Source organism: Aspergillus aculeatinus, assembly GCF_003184765.1.
Source record: "Aspergillus aculeatinus CBS 121060 unplaced genomic scaffold BO66scaffold_11, whole genome shotgun sequence".
Lineage (NCBI taxonomy): Eukaryota > Fungi > Ascomycota > Eurotiomycetes > Eurotiales > Aspergillaceae > Aspergillus > Aspergillus aculeatinus.
The window spans coordinates 1-18,877 of record NW_020291480.1 but is presented as its reverse complement, the minus strand read 5'-3'; the positions used below and the strand labels follow the sequence as shown (position 1 = coordinate 18,877).

Genomic DNA, 18,877 nt, shown 5'->3' with positions numbered 1-18,877 from the left:
CTTTTCTTTTCTTTTCTTTTTTTTTTTTCACTGCGTTTCCTCCTTTTTGTTGCGAATCACGTGCAGTACATATGTACATATGTACAAATGTACAAATTGGGAATCGCTACTGCTCAGTGCCCTCAGTCTTGCCATCCCGCTTCCCCTGCACCACGACTATCTCCTCCTCCTCCTCTCCATTACTGACCATCGCCTTCCTCCGAAAAACGGCCCAGACCCCAATCGTCCCCACTATCAATGCCAGCGCAGACCCCAAGGTGAATGCATAACCCTTGGTGAATCGCGGCCCCTCCACGGTCGGAAACACCAGTAATGGTGTCCAGGCAGTCGTGGACTGCGAGACCGCATTGATGACCACCAGGACCACGGCTCGTTCCTGCGGGGAATACCGGAGCTCGGTGTTGACCCACCCGTACAGCACGCTCGACATGGCCACACACGCATAGATCGTCGAGAACGCAAACCACTTGGCCGACTCGGGCACCTCCCAGATCGTGAGAATGATCAGCCCCAGGCTGTTCCACGTGTGGGCTAGGACAATGGCCCACGCCGGACCCAGCCAGAGGTCTGATAGGAAGCAGACAAACAGAGTATAGAAGATGCCGAGGGCGGGGGCAATAGCGGAGAGATTGTTCAGGGTGGCCGTGCTGAAGCGTTGGAGCGATTTCAGCCACAGGAGATACCCCCCTGCGGAGGCGTGGAGGCCCGCATTCCAGAACAGGACGTCTAGGACAAGGAAGATGTAGAATTTCTGGCTCTTCAGGAGTGAACGGCAGGTTTGAAGGGTGGAGAAGCCGGACGAGGTGAACCGATGACCGGTGCGCTCGAGTCGTTCACGCCCACGCTGGATGTCTTCTTGCCGAAGAATCAGTCGGTTGGGCTTGTCGGGAGTCCCGGGTAGGACGAAAAATCCCAAGATGCCTATAGGGATGGTGATGATCGCGCAGATAATGAACATCCATCGCCACCCGGCAAGGCCGGACACCCCATCCAGGCGCGAGGAAGCACCGGCCTGGATGAGGCTGGCTGTGAGGGTGCCCAGTGTCAGACCAACATAGAAGCAGCCCCCACGACGAGCGATCTCGTCTCCGCGATACCAGGCCCCAAAGATGTAATGCATTCCGGGGAAGAACGCCGCCTGATCGCCGATGAACGTCAGATGCGAATCGCCGCTTATGGGGGTACAGGGGGTACCTACCTCGAACCATCCCACCAGAAATCGGTAGGCCATCATCTCGCTGTACGATGTAGCCCGGTATTGGAGGAGAGTGAAGATGCCCCAGGCGATGTCCATGATGGGGATCAGCCATGAGATGGGCACTCGCGTAAAGAGATACGCAAATGGGAGCTGGCCAACCACCGCGCCCACCGTGTACATCGTCTGGAGGTTTACTAAGTCATCCCCACCGAGGCCGATCTCTTCTTGCATTCCCGATACATAGGCATTGTCTAAAGGCAGAAATCGAAAATGTCAGTCCTGATTTGCGGGGTGATGCGGCGAACTGACTCAGGTTGGCTTGGTCGATATATTTCGTCCAATAGGACAGAAAGGCATACGGGACAATCAGAGCATCCAGCTTGAGAATCAGCTTCTTGTCCTCGAGGGTATCATTCTCCGAGAACCATCGCATCTGATACCATCGTCGCTGCTTGGGAGAGGTCATTGTAACGGTGCTGGCTGTTGCAGGAGCGATAGAGGCCTAGCTGGGGGTTAAAAAAGAAAGTGCACACTACATCGGCCATGTCGCCATTGATGAAGAGATATGCAACATGGTGATCTGCAATCAGCGGAACTTGTCCGCAGGTTGTCTAGCTGCAGGTCAAGATATAGCTAGCAGATTGTGTTGAAAGGAGGGGATAAGGCGTGCTCTGCCAGTATCCCCGCAATGCTAACGACTCTCTTATCGCTCCTCGTGTATATATATCTCTTGATCGGTCATTAGCTGCCTGTCACGCAAGCTGGTCGGCCTTTGGTGACATGGTCGTGGATCTTGACACCGCCATTAACACGAGAGTCCAGAGCGTGTTCTCTCGTGCTGGTGGTGGAAGAGACGACATCTCGCATGGGTACTATTTGACAGGGAAGACTACGTCACGCAATAGCCGGAGTGATGGCGTTATTCGAATGAGGGGTTGAAGAGCACGCCCATTCTCGGATGCAGGGGAGTAGGAGCCCGATGGAGAGGCGTCAGGATGTTTATCCTTGACTACCATCGCCATTCATTCTGTTGGCAGTCTTTCTTCAATTTTCTCAGTCAACTGTCAGCCCAACTGAGATCCCGGAGAGCTCCAATCACCATGAAGAAGAACAAAGAGGCAAGTATATCTAGCCAGCGGAGGCTATATCACTCTTTGAGACTAACATTCAAGCATGTCAAGACATTTTCTTTGTGAGTGCATACTAACCGGAATCTTTTGACTATGTATGCTGCCTCACCCTGGTGCATACCATGTATAAATACGGAGCCTGTAGCAGGCACACGGGTCTTCATCCATCAACACTCTCAAGCTCGCATCCCTCAAAGTAGACATCCAACTATCATAGACCAATTCAACATGGTTAAATTCCGAGAAGGCAGCTCAACCCTTGACAATGGCAGGAAGATCTATTGGGTCCTCTGTCGGGAGGAGCACACTTTTGGGCAATATTGGGGGTCCCTGGAGCATCTCCTTGAGCAGAGATTTGATAGGCTGCGCATCACGCATCCTCAAGCATCAACCTTCTATGGAATGATTCGCTGCGGTAAGTACCATCAGATCTACCGGGAAGTGAAGACTCCAGAGGATGAAAATGATCCCGACCATTTTGTGAATGGTCTCTACAGGATCGACATCAACGGGAGAGTCGCCTTCCACCGCGTGCACGATGAGAAGGTGTTGTATGACTGGCTTCATAGTCTTCCTCCAGCTGATCACGATTACGATGATGATGGTGTCATTGTCACTGAGGGGGATTATGGGAGTGACGTCGTAGAGGAAGAGGAGATGGAAGAGTCTCACCTCGATGATGATCATGATGGCTCCGAGGCTGAGGTTGTAGACAGAAGTGAGGCGGAAGATCCTTACTGTGATGATGTGCATGAGATCGATGCCACAGAGGAGGATGAGGAGGATGAGTTTTGTCCCGGTGAGAATGATGACTCGGAGATCAACCTTGTTGAGATCTGGGACTTGGACTGGGATGACAAGGACGAACCTGATTCAGTGGAAAGCCTATTGTCGTAGTCTTTGAAAGGCGTTTTTCTTTCATAGTACCAAACAAATTGGATTCAAATTAAGTCTTATATATGTTCATATGCACTGCAACCGGGCCCAGAGCTACAATCTGAGTGTAGGCATAAGAACTGGAGCAATCAAGATCCCCTAGCTTTCTGAGCCGAGTCATGCAAGTTACACAGGTAATCTTCTCTTTCTCTTCAAGCCCTATTTGTAGAGCATAAGATGAGCCATTCCAACATCCCAACATTGCAACATTGCATAACTGATGGATCACGTGGTCTATTATATAAACCCTGTCTAATGCACACTTCTGCCCCACTTATCCAGTTTTTCAACCTTGAAGAGAAAATAAATCGCTTGGATTGGCTCCAAGTTGCTCGGGTACGATGACTCCCTGACCTGTAAACGGCGTCCTCAGGGGCACATCTCGTCCGTGTATGTACTTAGTCCTGGTAATAGTCTAGATCCCAACTACCGGAGCCCAATCCCCACCACTCCTCAAACTATTTGTACTATTGGACTGTCTTATCACCGCGCCCGCTTCGGTCGCTTGCAATGACTCGATTTTGACTCCTGCCAGAGGGTCGTACTGCTTGACGCATATCTCGATCTGGTCATTTCTTAAATATACCAAAATAATAACATAAGCATTCCCAGTGGGTCGGAGGGGGTGGCAGGAGAAATGATAAATATCGACTCGTTACTGCCCCAGCTTCTGCCGGGTACGTAGCAGACAGAGCCTTGCCATTCTTTCAGTTGCCCTCGCGGCACCCACTCTCGTTAAAACGTCATTCGTTGATCATACATAATGCGTTGGAGTCAAGCTGATCTCGGAAGTCTGCTGCTCACCAGCGCCTTCGCGAGCCAAGCATTCGCGACCGTAACCTGTGAGGTCGAAAGCACGGTGGGAACATTCCGCAACCCATCCTTTGAGACGGGGGACTTGACCGACTGGACTGCCTTGCAAGCGACTGGCGCAACGTCAGCGGGCGCGGTGGTTTCGGGCGACGAGGCTGCGGAGGGGGAGTATTACTAGTTGGTTTCCCGCCTCTTTGCCCTAATTGCTCTCCATACATACTCCCCTCCCCTACAACACTTGTCCGTATCGTCGAACAATACTTGTACAAGGTTAACTGAGGCTAATTTGCCCGGCATCCAGTTCCATCGGCGGCACGACAACCTATACCTACCTCAAACAAACCTTAACCAATCTGGATACCACTCAAGCCCTCACTTTGTCGGTCAACTATCGCCTGATCTACACCACCTCAACCGCCACGAGTTACTGCCATCTGGGCTTTGCGCAGAACTCATGGGTAGTCGCCAATTATATCGGCGGGCGAACCGCCGTATACCCTTCGGCTTATGGCTCCAGTCCAGCTTGGTCGACATACTCGCAGAGCTTTACTCCCTCAGCTTCTACCTTGGACATCTACCTCGTTTGGGCCTGTCTCGGCACCTGGGCCAAGTACGAATTCGATAATTTCGGACCGGGGGAGACCAGGGTTTGTTCAACCTCGACCTCGACACCTGCGCCTATCAGTACTCCGACGGTCATTGTGTCTTCTTCTGTGGGGGTGGTGGCAACAACGACTGCAGTGGCCAGCGCTAGTTCGGCTTTCGTGGCCAGCTCTTCCGAGGCCATTGTTGCGAGCAGCCCCAGAGTGACCTCGTCCATTGCGTCTAGTAGCCCTACGACTCTGTCGAGCGCTCCGGCTGTCTCGAGTAGCCCTCAATTCAGCTTCTCCATTGCCCCGATCTCTGCCGCTTCCGGAACGGCTGCGTCGTCATCTGCGGTTCCCGTCTCTTCCAATGTTGTATCAATTGCTCCTTCAGCTTCTATAGTGGTTGCAACTTCTCCTTTATCGAGGCCTGTGTCGTCTATCCCCCTTATCCGACCATCCTCATCGTTCCAGACGGTCGCTTCTGCGAGTGTTCCAGTGCCTGTTGCGCAAAGCATCTCCAGCTCCCAGGCTAGCATCCCGTCTTCGAGAGCACTCACAGCGACATCAAGCCAGCCAGTCAATCCTCTGTCTCGGTCGTCCGCGAGTGTTTCAGTGTCTGCTGCGCAAGCCTTCTCCAGCTTACATGCCGTCATCCCTTCCGCAAGTGAATCGACGGCAGCATCTAGCCACCTTGTCGATTCCTTGTCTCTGTCGCCCTCGTCTCTCATCTCCGGTGCCGGTATTCGCACTACAGCTGCGTCGGCAGTCACGGTAACTTCTGGGTCTAGCATACCGACGGTGACTCCTCCCACCAGCCTCTTCTCTGCAGACCTCACTACCTCTACGGTTTTGACGACGCGCACCTCGACGGTGACTGCCTGCCCTTCCACGGTGACTGCCTGCCCCGCCTCCGCTCGCACCACCTATCTCACAACCGAGACCATTGTGGATTTTACAACCATCTGTCCCGTGACGGCCACGGAGACGGCCGGAGCCAGCGAGACAACCTCCAGTGTCTTCAGTACCCGCACTGCTACGATCACCGGCTGCCCATCGAGGCTTTCCACCTGTGCGGCTGCAGCTCAAACTACAGTCGTCACCACTGAGACTATCCTTGTCTCGACGACCGTTTGCCCCGTCACCGCTGTGTCGTCTACTGCAACGGTTGCGCCGGTGACCATCGAGACTACCTCCAGCATCTTCTCCACCCGAACCGCTACCCTGACTGGATGTCCCTCGAATGCCTCGCGTTGCGCCGCTACCGACCGGACCACATATACCACCACTGAGACAATCCTCGTCTCAACGACCATTTGCCCGGTTACAGCAGCCGAGGCTACTGCGAGTCTAGTTCCCACGGAGACTACCTCGAGCATTTTCAGCACCCGGACTGCCACGGTGACGGGCTGCTCGGCGGGTGCAGCCCACTGTACTGGCAGTGACCGAACCACTTACCTCACCACCGAGACTATCTTGGCCTCCACCACCGTCTGTCCGATCACGGCTGCTCAAACCATGACTGCTGATGCACAGCCTACAAAGACAGTGGCTGTGACTGAAGTGGCAGATGAGGTTGTTTCGACCATCTATTCCACTACGACGGTCTGGGTGGCCTGTGCGACGGACGCCTGAGGTTGGGTCGGTCTCTTCTCGGCAGCTTCACTGTATTGTGGAGATGAGCTAGTTTTTACTTGATTGTGCTCTTTATGGACTTGTATACCATATTTATTTCAATATAGCCTTAATTAACGCAAGAACGTACTGGTGGAATCGACATTGATGCTCCGCGCGATCCGCAGCGCATGTTAGCAGCGTCCACCATAACATGACCAGCCATTAGTAGGAGACGAAAGAGACTGTCGGCTGTAGGTAGACTTCTGTACTGCCCCGAAATGCCTCTTCAGTCAAACATGCTCCTGCCCATCCCATACGTTTGAGTCGGGTTTACCCCCAAAAAGATGAGAGAGGGCCCTGTCTGCCAAAAATAAAGAAGTGGCGCTGCCCGGAATCGAACCGGGGCTGGCACGGCCACAACGTGACGTCATACCACTAGACCACAGCACCGGATATTGTGAAGAGACTCAGAGTAGAAGTCTATACCGGAGTTACTCAGTCATTCAGTGACCCCTGTTGACGAGAGCGCGGATTGGGTGGGGACGGCGGATGTCAATCGACGCCCAACTCACCGACGGACGTGACCCGTCCCCCATGACGATCACAATGTGAAGTCCGCGTGGTGATAAACGACTACTAACTTAGTTAGGTATACGAGGGGCTTTTACGCGCTCCTAGCGGGGTGGGGGCGGGCAAAACAAACAGCAGCCTGAACTGAGTTCACACGCACTGATAAGTGTGACAAGCCTTGCATGCGTTCTTGCCAATGGACCAATCGGCGTAATGGTCCCTAGTGCATATTACCTACTTAAGCTTAGTCCGTGTGGACAACAGATCAGTCTGATCGGCATCATCCCCGTTGTCTTGATCACTCGAAGGGAGCAGCAGCGGCCTGCCCCTGCCCCTGCCCCCAATGAAGTCGTGATCCTTCGCATCCTGGATCTGTTTCTGCTTGCTCTGATGCTTCCCGACGAAGAAAATCAGAAGACTGGCAAACATCCGCGCGTTGACCAGGAAGAGTGAGAATTGCGAGAGAATGAATACGGTCTCTTTGGCAGTACTCGGGATGTCGCTGTGCTCTGACGATGGTTTAGAGGAAGCCTGCGAGGATTGAAGCACAGTCGATCGACTGTGAGCGGTGGCCCTACTACCCCCGTCGACTCACTTGCTCCCAAGAGGCAGCGTGCTGGGCTCATCGCCCTTGGGGATCGAAGTGGAGGCCGAGGACAGATATCGAAGCTTTGGTAGAGTGACCGAACTAGGGCTATGCCCTGCACTCAGATCCTGAAAAGACACCGGCTGGGCACTCGGAAGCTGGACCGATGTTTGCAGCATGTTTTCTCGCACCATTGCGTATGGCAGGCCTTGAGCAAGAGCATTTAGTCGGCGAGGGACACAATGTTCTCCGCTATTGGGGTGGACGAGAATCTCGCTGAATCCCTGGCCTCGCTTGAAGAAATCAGGAACCCCCATCTGCTGGACCCGATTCTTCAGACGATCTCGATGGCGGTGAAGCTTGCCCTGAATCTCAACGCTCATGTGAAAGGACCGATTGTCATGGTGGAAGGCAAACGCTGTGTGGAATATGCTTCTGCGCAATGCTTGGTGATCGGGATCACTCTCGTGAAACTCCACTGTAGCGTGCGATATGCCAAGTGCGGCGAGGTAGGCAACAGACGGCCGATAAAAACCCCGGCGGAAGCGCTCTAGTCTTCCAGCTGCCCACATTGTGACTTGGAGACACAGAGGCGGTAATCAGCGTTTACTTTGCTAACCTTTCGATAGTAGAGATTGGCATCCACCGTGTCCAAGCCTTGATAAGGGCGACCGTACCGCGTGGAGTATCTGACTGTCCAATATAAGCCTTACGCAAGTACTTAGCCTTTTGATATAGATGTATGTATGTTCACATGTCCTCCAAAGCTGTGCCCTAAGTATAACAAGCTTGATATGTTGAGAACGCGGCTACGGAACAAGGTGTGGTCGCAACATACACCCTGACCTTTCTATTGGAGACATGACGATATGTGGACAACAATGATGCTTAGACACAGACGTGTGAGGCATAGTTGCTGGTTTCCGGGGCTAGCTCGCAACGGCCCTGAGAAAAGACACTTTCTTCACTGAGCAGCCTGGAGTACAAGATTCACTGACTACAACGAATGCACAGACGATCTTATCCATCTCCGCGCCACAAAAACGGTCTGTCCGCGCGAATACCAATTGGATGGTGTGAAGCAAACACAGGATACTTGAAGGCTTTCAGCTCGGAGTCCCCTTCGCATAGTTGGTCAAATACTCCGCCATCCGCTTGTCTGAACACCTCGTCAGGTCAACGTCTACCCAGCTTTAGCAAAGAGACGGAGACTTACAAACGGAGTTCGCATTCTCCAAGTCCCACTGCATCCACTCCGGGATATCCTACAACCGACATGGTCAAGATTCTTTTCCTAGTCATATTTTCATGGACACATACCGCAATCTCTAGCGCACCATTGAGATACCCGGAGATGATGCGTGTATCCGCCGCCACACTGGTCCAGACCGACTGCAGCACATTGAGGTTGACGCGGAAGGCCTCGAGCTTGTCCTCGCCCACGTCCATGAGCTCCTGGCGGGCCAGCCGGATCTGCTCGATCTGATTCTCGAGCGATGCTTTCTCCCGCTCCTTGGCGCGGATTTGCGACTCGGTAGCTAGTTGTCTCAATTGTTGATCAAGCTTGATACTTTCGGGGAGGGGGAGAACTGACCGGCTTTGGCGACTGCAAGCGCCGCCATCGAGACAATTGCCGCGACACTCACTCCAAGCGCAATCAGCCCACCAATCTATGCAATATCTCTAGTCAGACTAAATCCCACTCTGCTATGGAAAAGGGTTGTTCTTTACCGCAAGGAAAGGTCCGAGGATGCCACTTGCGGCGGCCAACGCGGTGATGGCCGGCAGCAGCAGCGCGCCACCCCCGAGCGCGAGGATCGAGGTATTCAGCGATGTTAGCTTGTCCTGCAGCTCCTCGAGCTCCTCCAGCACCCGGGCAATCTCCTGCTTGAGCTGCTCTTCCCGGTCACGGGCCCAGACAGAGAACTCGGCGATGAAGGAGGTGAAGTTTGTCTGGAGCTGGCTGAATTTGTGCTCCATGGTACGGGCATCGGCTTGCGCTGTATCCATTTGCTGTACATTCGTCAGCCATTGCCAGTCCAACGAGTACATTTCTCGTCTTTCCGATTCTAATTTGCGGGGCTGCAAAGCGGAGATCACATACATCAAGAAACCGGTTCAGCACTGTGCGTCGACTATCTACGGAAATGCTTTCATCGAAGCAGAAGGGGATAATCATGTCATCGAATCCTAGGCAGTGTGAGCTACAACGACTTCCCCTAAGACCCCAAAGATTCGCGGGGGCAGAGGCAAGCGCACGTACGATTGCCATGGACCGCGATATCGGTCGCAAGGTTCCGACTGTCGGCGAGAACCACTCGATATGCCTGGCCACCGTTAGCATTTGTTAGGGCACAAAAGCTGACCACCCACCACCTGGTTCTCAACCAACTTCGGCTCAAAACCGGAATGATGGATGCGGTCGATCTGCGCGATCTTGAGGTGCAGGCTCACGAAGAGGCGCTCGATCTCGTTGGACGCCTCTACTGCCGCGTTCGACGCTGCGCGCAGGTGCTCTGCGCACTCGGGCGAGGCCAGCCCCTTCGCTGCGCCCGTGCTGAAGACTTTGTTGTCCCGTTCGTTCTTGATTGGGTCGCTAAAGTCACCACCGTCCTTGAGGATCTCAATCTCACTCTCGGAGAGCGTGGCGGCGGCATCGATGAACTTCTGCGGGGTCGGGTCGGACCCGACCAGCTGGCAGACTTTGTCGACGAGGGAGTCGTAAGAGGGCGGAGAGCTGTGTGGCTCGTAGGCTGGGGGGGCTGTGGCGGACATGATCGTGGTGATTGTATTGGGCTGGATGATGAGTTTGGCTGCCAGACACCAGTAGGGACTTTCTGCTTGTTGCTGGGAACATGAAGTTTATATTTACTAGATTACGGATCCGAAAAGCCTATGACAAGATGTGCTACAGTATACGTAAGAGCAATATGCATACTGACTGGACTGCGCGATCTTTTGTCAGCATTAGGGCTGGCTGAGCGACCAGACCGATCTCCAGTGGCAAAGGCATGCTTTACAGGTAGAGCGGGGTATGATTGATTGATTGATAGATTGTTTTTGCCACTACGCCGAGCAAAGGAAGCGCCCCGCCCCGCACATGCATGCAATATGAACAGGTAAACGCACCCCTGATATTGACGCTAATGTATGCACAAAAGAGCACGGCTGAAGCGTGCAGTGGAGACTAGCCTACTTGCAATAGACCTTCGGGCACCGACCCCGCTCGATCCCTGAGAGAATAGAGAGTATTTGCCACCCAGGTGCCTAGCTTCCACAAACTTGTTGCCTTGATCTCAAGACCAGCTGGAAACCCACAAGCGTGGTATGAGATTCACCAGAGTCTTGAGCTCACGGGAAGTCCAGCCAATGGACCATCGCATCACTGTACTGTTGAAGGTAGAGCGCCATCTCCGCGTCTGAAATGAGAGATGTCAGCTTTCCCCGCTCCTGGTGTGCATGGATCGGGATTTGACCGGGTAACGTACAAATATCCATTCCGCGATCAAGGCAGAGTTGCATGTAGAATGGATACGCCTAGCTACGGGTCAGTACACGCGTATACTTGGTGGAAACGTGTGACTGACGACCATGTCGGCGGCGGTCTCGAACCACACCGTGATCTGCCGGAAGTCCACCAAGACCCATTGCCAAACACGCATGAGGATGGAGGTATGCCGGTCAAAGTCTACCAGCATCGTTGGGTCCGGAGCTCGTCGAGACCCTACCCGCTGTTGTTTTGAGACTGGCATGCTGAGGAGATCCATAGGTAGCTCATCCTGAAGTTGCTCTATCAGCCATGGAAATTGACACCATCGGACAGCATGAAGGCTTACTTTGTAGGGTAGGGAGTCAGCCATGCCACGCAGTCGGTCGATTTCCTGCTTATAGCTTCTAGTGGAACCATGATCACTGCTACTCGCTGCCTCCGTCTCCACTGCACCAGCGACGCTGCGCACAGCTGGGAATCTGGACCAAGCACTAGCCAGGTCGTAGGCGATCTCCAGCAGGCGGTACTTAGTGAGTGTCACAAAGAATGTCGGGAATTGGACTCGCTGCCAGCATCTCAAGTCAGCATGTTCATCTTCTCCGCACTGGAGCCAGTGTGGTGATCTCGATTTACCGCGATAAAATTGTGAATGCGTAGCACTTTCTGGTGCATGGAGAGAGATCCATCGGTGGAAAACCGAGCAACATCATCCTTGACCTCTGATGCAGCGATACATCAGTTCTGAGTGTTAGCCTAATGCATGGAGATGGTTAGAAGCTCCGTACCGTCATAGGTGGCGCAGATGTTGTTAGAAAGCGGGATATTATGACGCAACATAATTCTATGGTCCTGGATTCTTGTCAACATGTTTGGTATGCGGAGTACTGCTTGTGGAATTGAGCTTTTCATCGTGGCAAATACCTCACGGATCTCACGGATTCGCTGCTCATGCAGGGCGGTTCCTGGCCATCCGGACATGATAACGTGGGCGATCACCGCAGTCAAAATGATCTCATTGCTCATCCCGGCGCGGCTGGCTTCTTGTGCGAAGGCGATGTACGTGCGACTCTGCTTTCCCGATACTTGGATGGTGGATGTTTTCTTCACTTGGCCATCCTCCGTTGTGTGCCACAGCTGAAGCGTACTCAGGACTGAGCAGAGATCGTGGTCGATGGGTACCATGTCAGTACTCGGTGGCAATTTGGGGGCGGGGATGGAGCTCGACGAGGACATATTGCTGGGTGGGCACGGGCAGCTCCGAAGGAATAAAGTGAATTGCTACTCTGAGGGGGAGGACAACAAGTGTTTGTCTGGTCAACAAAATGAAGGCAATTTATCTGCGCTGGATTCCTGGGAGCAAGCATGTGAAAGATGCGGATGGGGAGTGGTGACTGTCGTACAAGTAAACAGGAATTCGATTCTGTGCGAGGAGCCTTGGCTTTCGTTCGAGAAAAGAGGGGTGTTATCAGCTTGTTGGGAACAATGACCTCAAGGTGCAGGACGCTTACGTCCGCTGCATGAGCTCGGCATGCACGAAGGACTTTTCAGCCACGCCACAGCGGAGATATTCAGCTGTCAGATTCCGATGTTCTCCGCTGTGTTACGGTGTTTCGCAATTGAGGGCGCGAAGTCGATCTTCATTTCCCACCTGTACTGTACGGTACATAAGAAGACTCCGTCCACCTTCAGGTAGTCCAACAATCGAAATACGAATATCGAAATGAATGTCGCGCCCCCCACATACACAACCGGGGACTCCCCTCCTTCCTACGACGAAGTCGCCAGAAAGCTGGAGGGCCTCGTCGGCGACCATGTCACGCCCGACAGAGTCCTCGACGCGACGGACAAGCTATCGGACGCCGAGATCGACATCCTGATAAACGGCGCCGACGACCACTGGCCCCTGGAGACCGACCAGCAAAAGGCAGACTTCGCGGTGGGGTGCGGCCAATGTCTATCCTCCCCCGAGGGCCAGACTCGATTCGCAAGCGCCGGCGACGAGGCCACGCAGGCGACCCGCGATATTGAGAACATATTTGCCGGCTTGCATCTACGCATTGCGCAGATCGATCGAATCCATCACTCCGCATTCGAGCCCGAGATCATCAAACTCCATCATGTGTACCGAGATGTCCTCGCCGGGAGCCGCGACTTTGCGGCCACGGTCAGCGTCCACTCTAAGCGTGAGTCCCGCCCCCGTCTTAGGGCTGGATCTAACAAGGCTGGGTCAAGGGTTCGACGAAAGCATCCTCAAGATTTGCGCAAATGAGAGCATCGCCATCCAGACGCGTAGAAATACTCTCGAGACGTACATAGAGGTACGGAGAAGGCAGTGGAACTTCTTGCGGTCATTTCGACTGACTCATCCTAGAGAACTACAGCGTTCCAAAGCGACGCCCAGAAAATCACCGATGGTTTCCGCACTGTGACGGACGACTTCGCCGCGTTTGTCGCCTCCTTCTCCACCTGGGCCAAGGACAAAGAAGGTGATATCACCGAGCAAATTCGCCTTGTCGAGCAGGAGCTCGACGCTCTGCACAAGAAGCTGTATCGGCTCGAGAGCTCCCTCCGCGCCTTCGAGATCGTCTTCGGCGCGTCAATTCCCGCCACCGGGACCTTTGTGAAGATGTTCCCCGCCCTCGCGCCGTGGATCGTGGTACGTAGTAAGCCATCCCCAAGATTCTCGATCGCTGATGTTTCATCCCGAACATTCAGCTCGGTGGCGTAATTACCGCCCTCGCTTCTTTCGCCGCTATCGCCGGTCTCGCGGCTGGCATATCCAGTACGGGCTGACCCCTTTTCCCAATGGAAAGCCCCGGTGAACGCAACCACTAACCGTGATTTCCGTGACAAGAAACGAACTACCGAATCCACCTCAAGACGCAGGAGAAGGAGAAACTGCAGATGGAACTGGAGAACCTCCGCCGCACGCGCGCCGAGCTGGAGGACTTTGGCCATGACTCGTTGACGCGGTTCGAGACGGCCGTGGGGATCCTGACGGGGGCGTGGGAGCAGACCCTCGCTGACGCGCGCATTGTCCAGGATTGGCTGGTCCGGGGCGCGAGTGTTGCTGTACGATGATCTCTTCTCCAGGTGCCCAGCTTTGATCATGTCGGGAAGCATTCACGACGGGATTATGTTCTAATATGTTGACTGGTAGCACCGACCGGAGTATATGGAGCTGAATATCAGGCACGACGTCAACAAATGTAGGTCATGATCTATTGTTCCTTGTGCATGTGGCTGACACGGATGGTGGCAGACAGCGCGCTGTCGGAGTATTTGGAGAGTTATGCTCGGGGGACTTAAATCTCGAGGGCCCGTGGCTGTGCTGGGGTGAACCAAGAATATGTAGCTTTTTTGATTGATAGGGTGTTGGGCTTTATTGCATCGCTAAACTATTACCAATCCACCCATTCAAGGGCATTAAGTCGGGCTACTTCCCGCTGTCGAGGACGGGGATGCTTTGCGCAAGCTGAGGAGCTCATCAAAGCAGGAAATGCAATCCGTGCGATGCAAGACAAGGGCGCACAAGCCAGCGCCCTTTAGGCACCCACGACCGATGTTGTCGCAGATCATGGGTGCTAAGGATGGTGCGATGGCTCAGGCGCTGCCTGAATCTTTGACTTGACCCTTAAAGCGGCCATCTGAGGGGACATCAACCCTCGCTGCCTCCATCCCGACGTAGATGAACCATTTGGGCTTTACATTAGGTCTGAGTGACTCACCCTGTGATGTGTCTTGCTTATCTTCTAGTCTAATCGGTCTGTAACAAACGCGCTGAGTGGTGATACCAAGCCTGATTGTGCCTGGCCATGGTCACATGGTTTGCAGCTCAAACACTCGCCACGCCTGGCAGATATCCATCTACATTAAAGCTCCACGGGACACTCCATGGGCCGCGTCTGATTGACGGGCGTAACATGGACTTGCCAAAGTCTCGCCAAACCCGGCGGGAACTCCCGTTGCCGCTCCGGACTCACCCACTCATCGTACAGATGGTGGGTTGCTTTCTCGCCCAGAATGCCGCGTTCTCCACCCTCGCGCACATAGTGGAAGAAGTCATCCGTGACTCGAACATATTCACTCAGAGCTTCGTGCACGTTCAGGGTGGCGCCAGTGGTCCAGCTGAGAAGCCACGGCTCGAGGAGCGGCGCATCGGTGATGCTGGGATGTGCCGTCCCGATGCTCGTGAGGAACCAGGACGGGGCGGGGACGGCGCGGACGAGGTCGCGGACGGTGTCAAAGTGCGGGCGGTTGTAGAAGGGACTGACGGTGCGGGACCACGAGTTGGAGTGCACGACCAGGATGGGCACGGTGACATTGGGGTTGAGGGGACCGCTGGACTTGCCCGGATCGAGGATCACTCCTGCCGCGGGGGGGGTGGAGCGCGTGGTGGTGAGGGCTTGCAGGGCACCAGTCGCGCCAAAGGAGTGACCAGCCAGGGTGAGATGGGTCATGTTGAGGCGGCCGGTCCAAGAAGGGAGGGTGGTGATGGGGTCCCGGGTGTTGAGGATCGGGGTGCCGTTGTTGATGGCGTGTAGGAGGTCGACGGCTGCATGGAATTCGGCGTCGCGGAAGGCCAGCTGGGCGCGTTTGAAGCCATCGCGGTCAAAATCGGTCGGTAACCCTGATGGCGACTGTATATCGGAGAGACGGAGCGGCGGGACCGGACGACCCGGGGAGCTGGCGGACGACTTGACCAGGGATCCGGGCCCGCTCCCGTCGCGGTGTTCGATGGCGATGATGACGTGGCCACGACTGGCAAGTTCGGCGAGGAACTGGGTGTAATCGGTGCGCGAGCTGACATCGCCGTGGGAGAAGACGGTAACGGGGAAAGCATCGGTAGTAGTAGTGGTATTATTATTATTATCATTAGGGAGAAGAAGCGGAGCGTCGACCTCGGCGGGGATGGCCACGGCGCCTCCTACCGCCCATAGGACCCCGGTGAAAATGGATCGGATGAGGAGGTTGTCGATGCCGGCCAGGCGGGCGTAGCCCTGGGCAGTGAGGCTGATGGGCCGCGGAATCCAGGGGTACCGGGGCTTGCGCGACCGGAATTGCCGGTCGGTCGGGTAATACACCGTGGCCAAAAGCGTCTCGACGTCAAAGACCGGTTGTCCGGTGGCCTTGTGAACCACCTCAGCCACGCGTCGAGGCCCGCCCGGTAAAGGCACTTCTAAGTCGATCGCACCGACGCCATGGGGGCCGGTATAGGACGGCAGTGGAGAGGCAAGGACTGGTAAGCCGTAGATAATGCAATAGAGGGCGTAGAGCATGTAGAGACAGGGAGCGCTGAATAGAATCAGGCGCCAAGTGAGACGCGGGCGGGGCTGGCGGGAGGTCGTCGTCCACCGGGGTTGCGGTATCGGCGTGACGGGCGATTTGTTGATACTGCTCATTGTGCTTTGTTTCTGATGCTGACACTGGTCGGGTAGACCCAGCAGGCGCGGATGGCAGGCGTACTTGTACTCCCTCGATCTTGCGGGGGATGAAGAAGAATCGATGACGTAGTGCCGACGTGATTTGCATCTGATTTGTCGCCACAGAGTACTGAAAACCTCTACATAAGGGGAAGGAGGTGGGAGGCCATAAACAGAAGATAAATCAATCAGACAAGAATTCCCTTCCTGGAAAAAAAGACAAGAGAAATGGTCGCGAGACTGTTATTCTGAACTATATACACAGATAGAATTATAACTGTTGTCACAATGCAAGCTTAGCTATTTTTTCTATTTTCTATTTTTTTTGGTCTTTTTGGTCTCTATATAGTAAATTAGCATACATTTGCAGATACTGAAAATAGGATATCATACCTTTTAATACTTGGATAAAAAGAAAGATTTTGGGTCTAAGATTATAAAAATTAGACTAATATCTTTTAGATTAGATAGTGATTATTATAGTGCAGAGCCTATATATCTATTCTATTTTGTATGATCAAGTTATGGAGTAGAAGATAGTTATATTCAGAAAAAAGTCTAGAAGAACTGGAATAGCTATAGATAATAATATAGTAGGTGATGAAAGTAGGTAGGAATACTATGAGTATAGTAGAAGAAAAGATAATATTAATAATTCTATTAAGTTGGCTAATGCATAAAGAGTTGTAAGTAGAAAGAAAGAAGAAAGAAAAAAGTTAATATAATATAATTCTTAATATAAAGACTTCTATCTAATAAATAAAATCTATATTATATAATTATTAATTTAATACTTCTACTAATTTAAGTAATTCTAATTTTATTTGCTTGTCACAGTACAGACCTAATATACCTATTCTACCTCTTAATCCCAGCAACCTTACTGCTTTTTTTAACCGCCCTATATATAATATATAGAACTTCTTAATCTTCTGCTTATTTCTAATTCTGTTTATAGCTTTTTAAGCTATATTTTATTTATAAATCTAAGAATAATCTAATCCAGTAGCTAATAAAAAATTTAAAAAAATTATTATAAAATTTTTTTAACTAATACTATTATTTTTATTATTTAGCTAAATTAAAAACCAGATACTAATCTATTTTTTAATATTATATAGCTTCTATTTTTAGAAATAATAGTTTTAATAAAATACTAGTAATTCTATAATCCCCGGCTATATTAAATAATTTAAAAAAAATTTACTTAATATATTAGTAAATATTTTAAAAAATAATATAATTATTATAACTAAATTTATATATATACTATAAAGATTTAGAATTAGTTTATTCTAAAAAAATCCTATTTATATTTTAATCTAATTAGACTTAGTAGAAAAAAATTAAAATAATCTAGCTATTATTTAAAGTTATTATTATCTATAAGATTATTATAAAGAAAAAAAACTAAGCCTAATATAAATATATTAAAATTATTTAGATTATTATCTTTATAATAAATATTTTTATATATATTTTAAAATCTATATTTATTACTAAAAATATTACGGCTGTTTTAGTAGAAGTAGTTATATTAATTAATTTTAAATCTTTTATTTTTAGTTTTTTTAAATATTTATTTAACTTTAATAAATTTAAAAATAACTATTCTAATCTCCGCTATTTTATTAATTAGATCTAAAAAAAATAAAGATTAATACTAACTAATATACTATATCTATTTTTTATAAAACCTATATTATTAGCCGACTTAAAAAAAATCTTATATTTAAATATAATTTTATATTAAAAATAAAAAATATATTTTTTTAACTATTTAGATATTTTTACTTTTTTAAAATACTTCTTCGAAGACTTAAACAAAGAATATATTATATAAAATAAATTTTTTAATTTCTGCTAGAAATAATAAAGCTTTTATAATTATTTTATAAAATTTTAAAAACCTATCCGTAAAGCTAAAATATATCCGGATATACTCTAATTAATATTAAAATAGAATATTAACTATATACTTAAATCTATATTTATAAATAATATTTTTTTTAAAAAAAACTATCTTATATTAGTATATTTTTTTAAGATTTAGAAAACTATTATATATAATATTTATATAAATCTAAACTAAGTAACTAATCCTAGAGATCTTCTATCAATCCAGTATTCTATAATCCGAAAAACTAATCTAAATCTTAAAATAAAAATTATTTATAAAAATTTATTATTTTTAAATATAATCTTATAAATCTATTTATTATATATTAATATTTTTTTATTAGAGAACCAACTACTATAAATATTATAAATATTTTTATGATAAATTAAACTATTATTTTATTAAAAATTATTTTAAATTTAATATTAAAATATTATAAACCATATTTATTTATTTTTTATTTTTAAATTTTTATATCTATTTTTTATATTTATTATTATTTTATTTTTATATCTCCTCGTCTTTAAAATATTATTTATTTATTTATTATTTTATAAAAATAGCTTTTAGTAAATAATCTTATTTTTAGATTTTTTATAGGGTTTACATTAGGGTTTACATTAGGGTTTA

General features: G+C 49.8%; 7 protein-coding genes and 1 non-coding gene across 8 annotated transcripts; 2 read left to right on the top strand and 6 right to left on the bottom strand.

The window, feature by feature from the left end:
• Positions 1-106: 106 nt before the first annotated feature.
• Positions 107-1,664, bottom strand: BO66DRAFT_446373 (putative MFS transporter Seo1; the record flags this gene model as incomplete). Its single annotated transcript, XM_025651677.1, has 3 exons — positions 107-1,138; positions 1,199-1,449; positions 1,508-1,664. The coding sequence occupies 3 exons, from the start codon at positions 1,662-1,664 to the stop codon at positions 107-109; spliced, it is 1,440 nt and encodes a 479-aa protein (XP_025506286.1).
• Positions 1,665-2,556: 892 nt separating this feature from the next.
• Positions 2,557-3,225, top strand: BO66DRAFT_436128 (uncharacterized protein; the record flags this gene model as incomplete). The annotated part of the gene is made up of 1 exon (XM_025650899.1): positions 2,557-3,225. One exon carries the CDS (start codon positions 2,557-2,559, stop codon positions 3,223-3,225), a length of 669 nt encoding a protein of 222 aa, XP_025506285.1.
• Positions 3,226-6,657: 3,432 nt separating this feature from the next.
• On the bottom strand, positions 6,658-6,728 carry BO66DRAFT_t88. Its single transcript has one exon. It is a non-coding gene; the product is annotated as a tRNA-His (tRNA).
• Positions 6,729-7,174: 446 nt separating this feature from the next.
• BO66DRAFT_389805 (uncharacterized protein) lies at positions 7,175-8,096 on the bottom strand. Its single transcript, XM_025646866.1, has 2 exons — positions 8,064-8,096; positions 7,175-7,943 (listed from the first exon to the last, which is right to left on the bottom strand). Exon 2 carries the CDS (start codon positions 7,815-7,817, stop codon positions 7,440-7,442), a length of 378 nt encoding a protein of 125 aa, XP_025506284.1. The 5' UTR covers positions 7,818-7,943; positions 8,064-8,096; the 3' UTR covers positions 7,175-7,439.
• Positions 8,097-8,258: 162 nt separating this feature from the next.
• On the bottom strand, positions 8,259-10,294 carry BO66DRAFT_389803 (uncharacterized protein). The gene is made up of 8 exons (XM_025646865.1): positions 9,808-10,294; positions 9,698-9,761; positions 9,539-9,624; positions 9,166-9,447; positions 9,029-9,104; positions 8,755-8,972; positions 8,651-8,699; positions 8,259-8,593 (listed from the first exon to the last, which is right to left on the bottom strand). Exons 1-8 carry the CDS (start codon positions 10,207-10,209, stop codon positions 8,541-8,543), a joined length of 1,230 nt encoding a protein of 409 aa, XP_025506283.1. The 5' UTR covers positions 10,210-10,294; the 3' UTR covers positions 8,259-8,540.
• Positions 10,295-10,705: 411 nt separating this feature from the next.
• Positions 10,706-11,984, bottom strand: BO66DRAFT_24083 (uncharacterized protein). Its single transcript, XM_025642859.1, has 7 exons — positions 11,846-11,984; positions 11,710-11,780; positions 11,558-11,643; positions 11,271-11,489; positions 11,022-11,213; positions 10,923-10,971; positions 10,706-10,853 (listed from the first exon to the last, which is right to left on the bottom strand). Exons 1-7 carry the CDS (start codon positions 11,872-11,874, stop codon positions 10,786-10,788), a joined length of 714 nt encoding a protein of 237 aa, XP_025506282.1. The 5' UTR covers positions 11,875-11,984; the 3' UTR covers positions 10,706-10,785.
• Positions 11,985-12,644: 660 nt separating this feature from the next.
• BO66DRAFT_436123 (uncharacterized protein) lies at positions 12,645-14,233 on the top strand (the record flags this gene model as incomplete). Its single annotated transcript, XM_025650898.1, has 7 exons — positions 12,645-13,107; positions 13,157-13,242; positions 13,296-13,580; positions 13,640-13,706; positions 13,779-13,996; positions 14,085-14,133; positions 14,187-14,233. The coding sequence occupies 7 exons, from the start codon at positions 12,645-12,647 to the stop codon at positions 14,231-14,233; spliced, it is 1,215 nt and encodes a 404-aa protein (XP_025506281.1).
• A 138-nt stretch (positions 14,234-14,371) lies between these two features.
• Positions 14,372-16,347, bottom strand: BO66DRAFT_24116 (PAF acetylhydrolase). Its single transcript, XM_025642860.1, has one exon. It carries the CDS (start codon positions 16,324-16,326, stop codon positions 14,797-14,799), a length of 1,530 nt encoding a protein of 509 aa, XP_025506280.1. The 5' UTR covers positions 16,327-16,347; the 3' UTR covers positions 14,372-14,796.
• Positions 16,348-18,877: the final 2,530 nt, after the last annotated feature.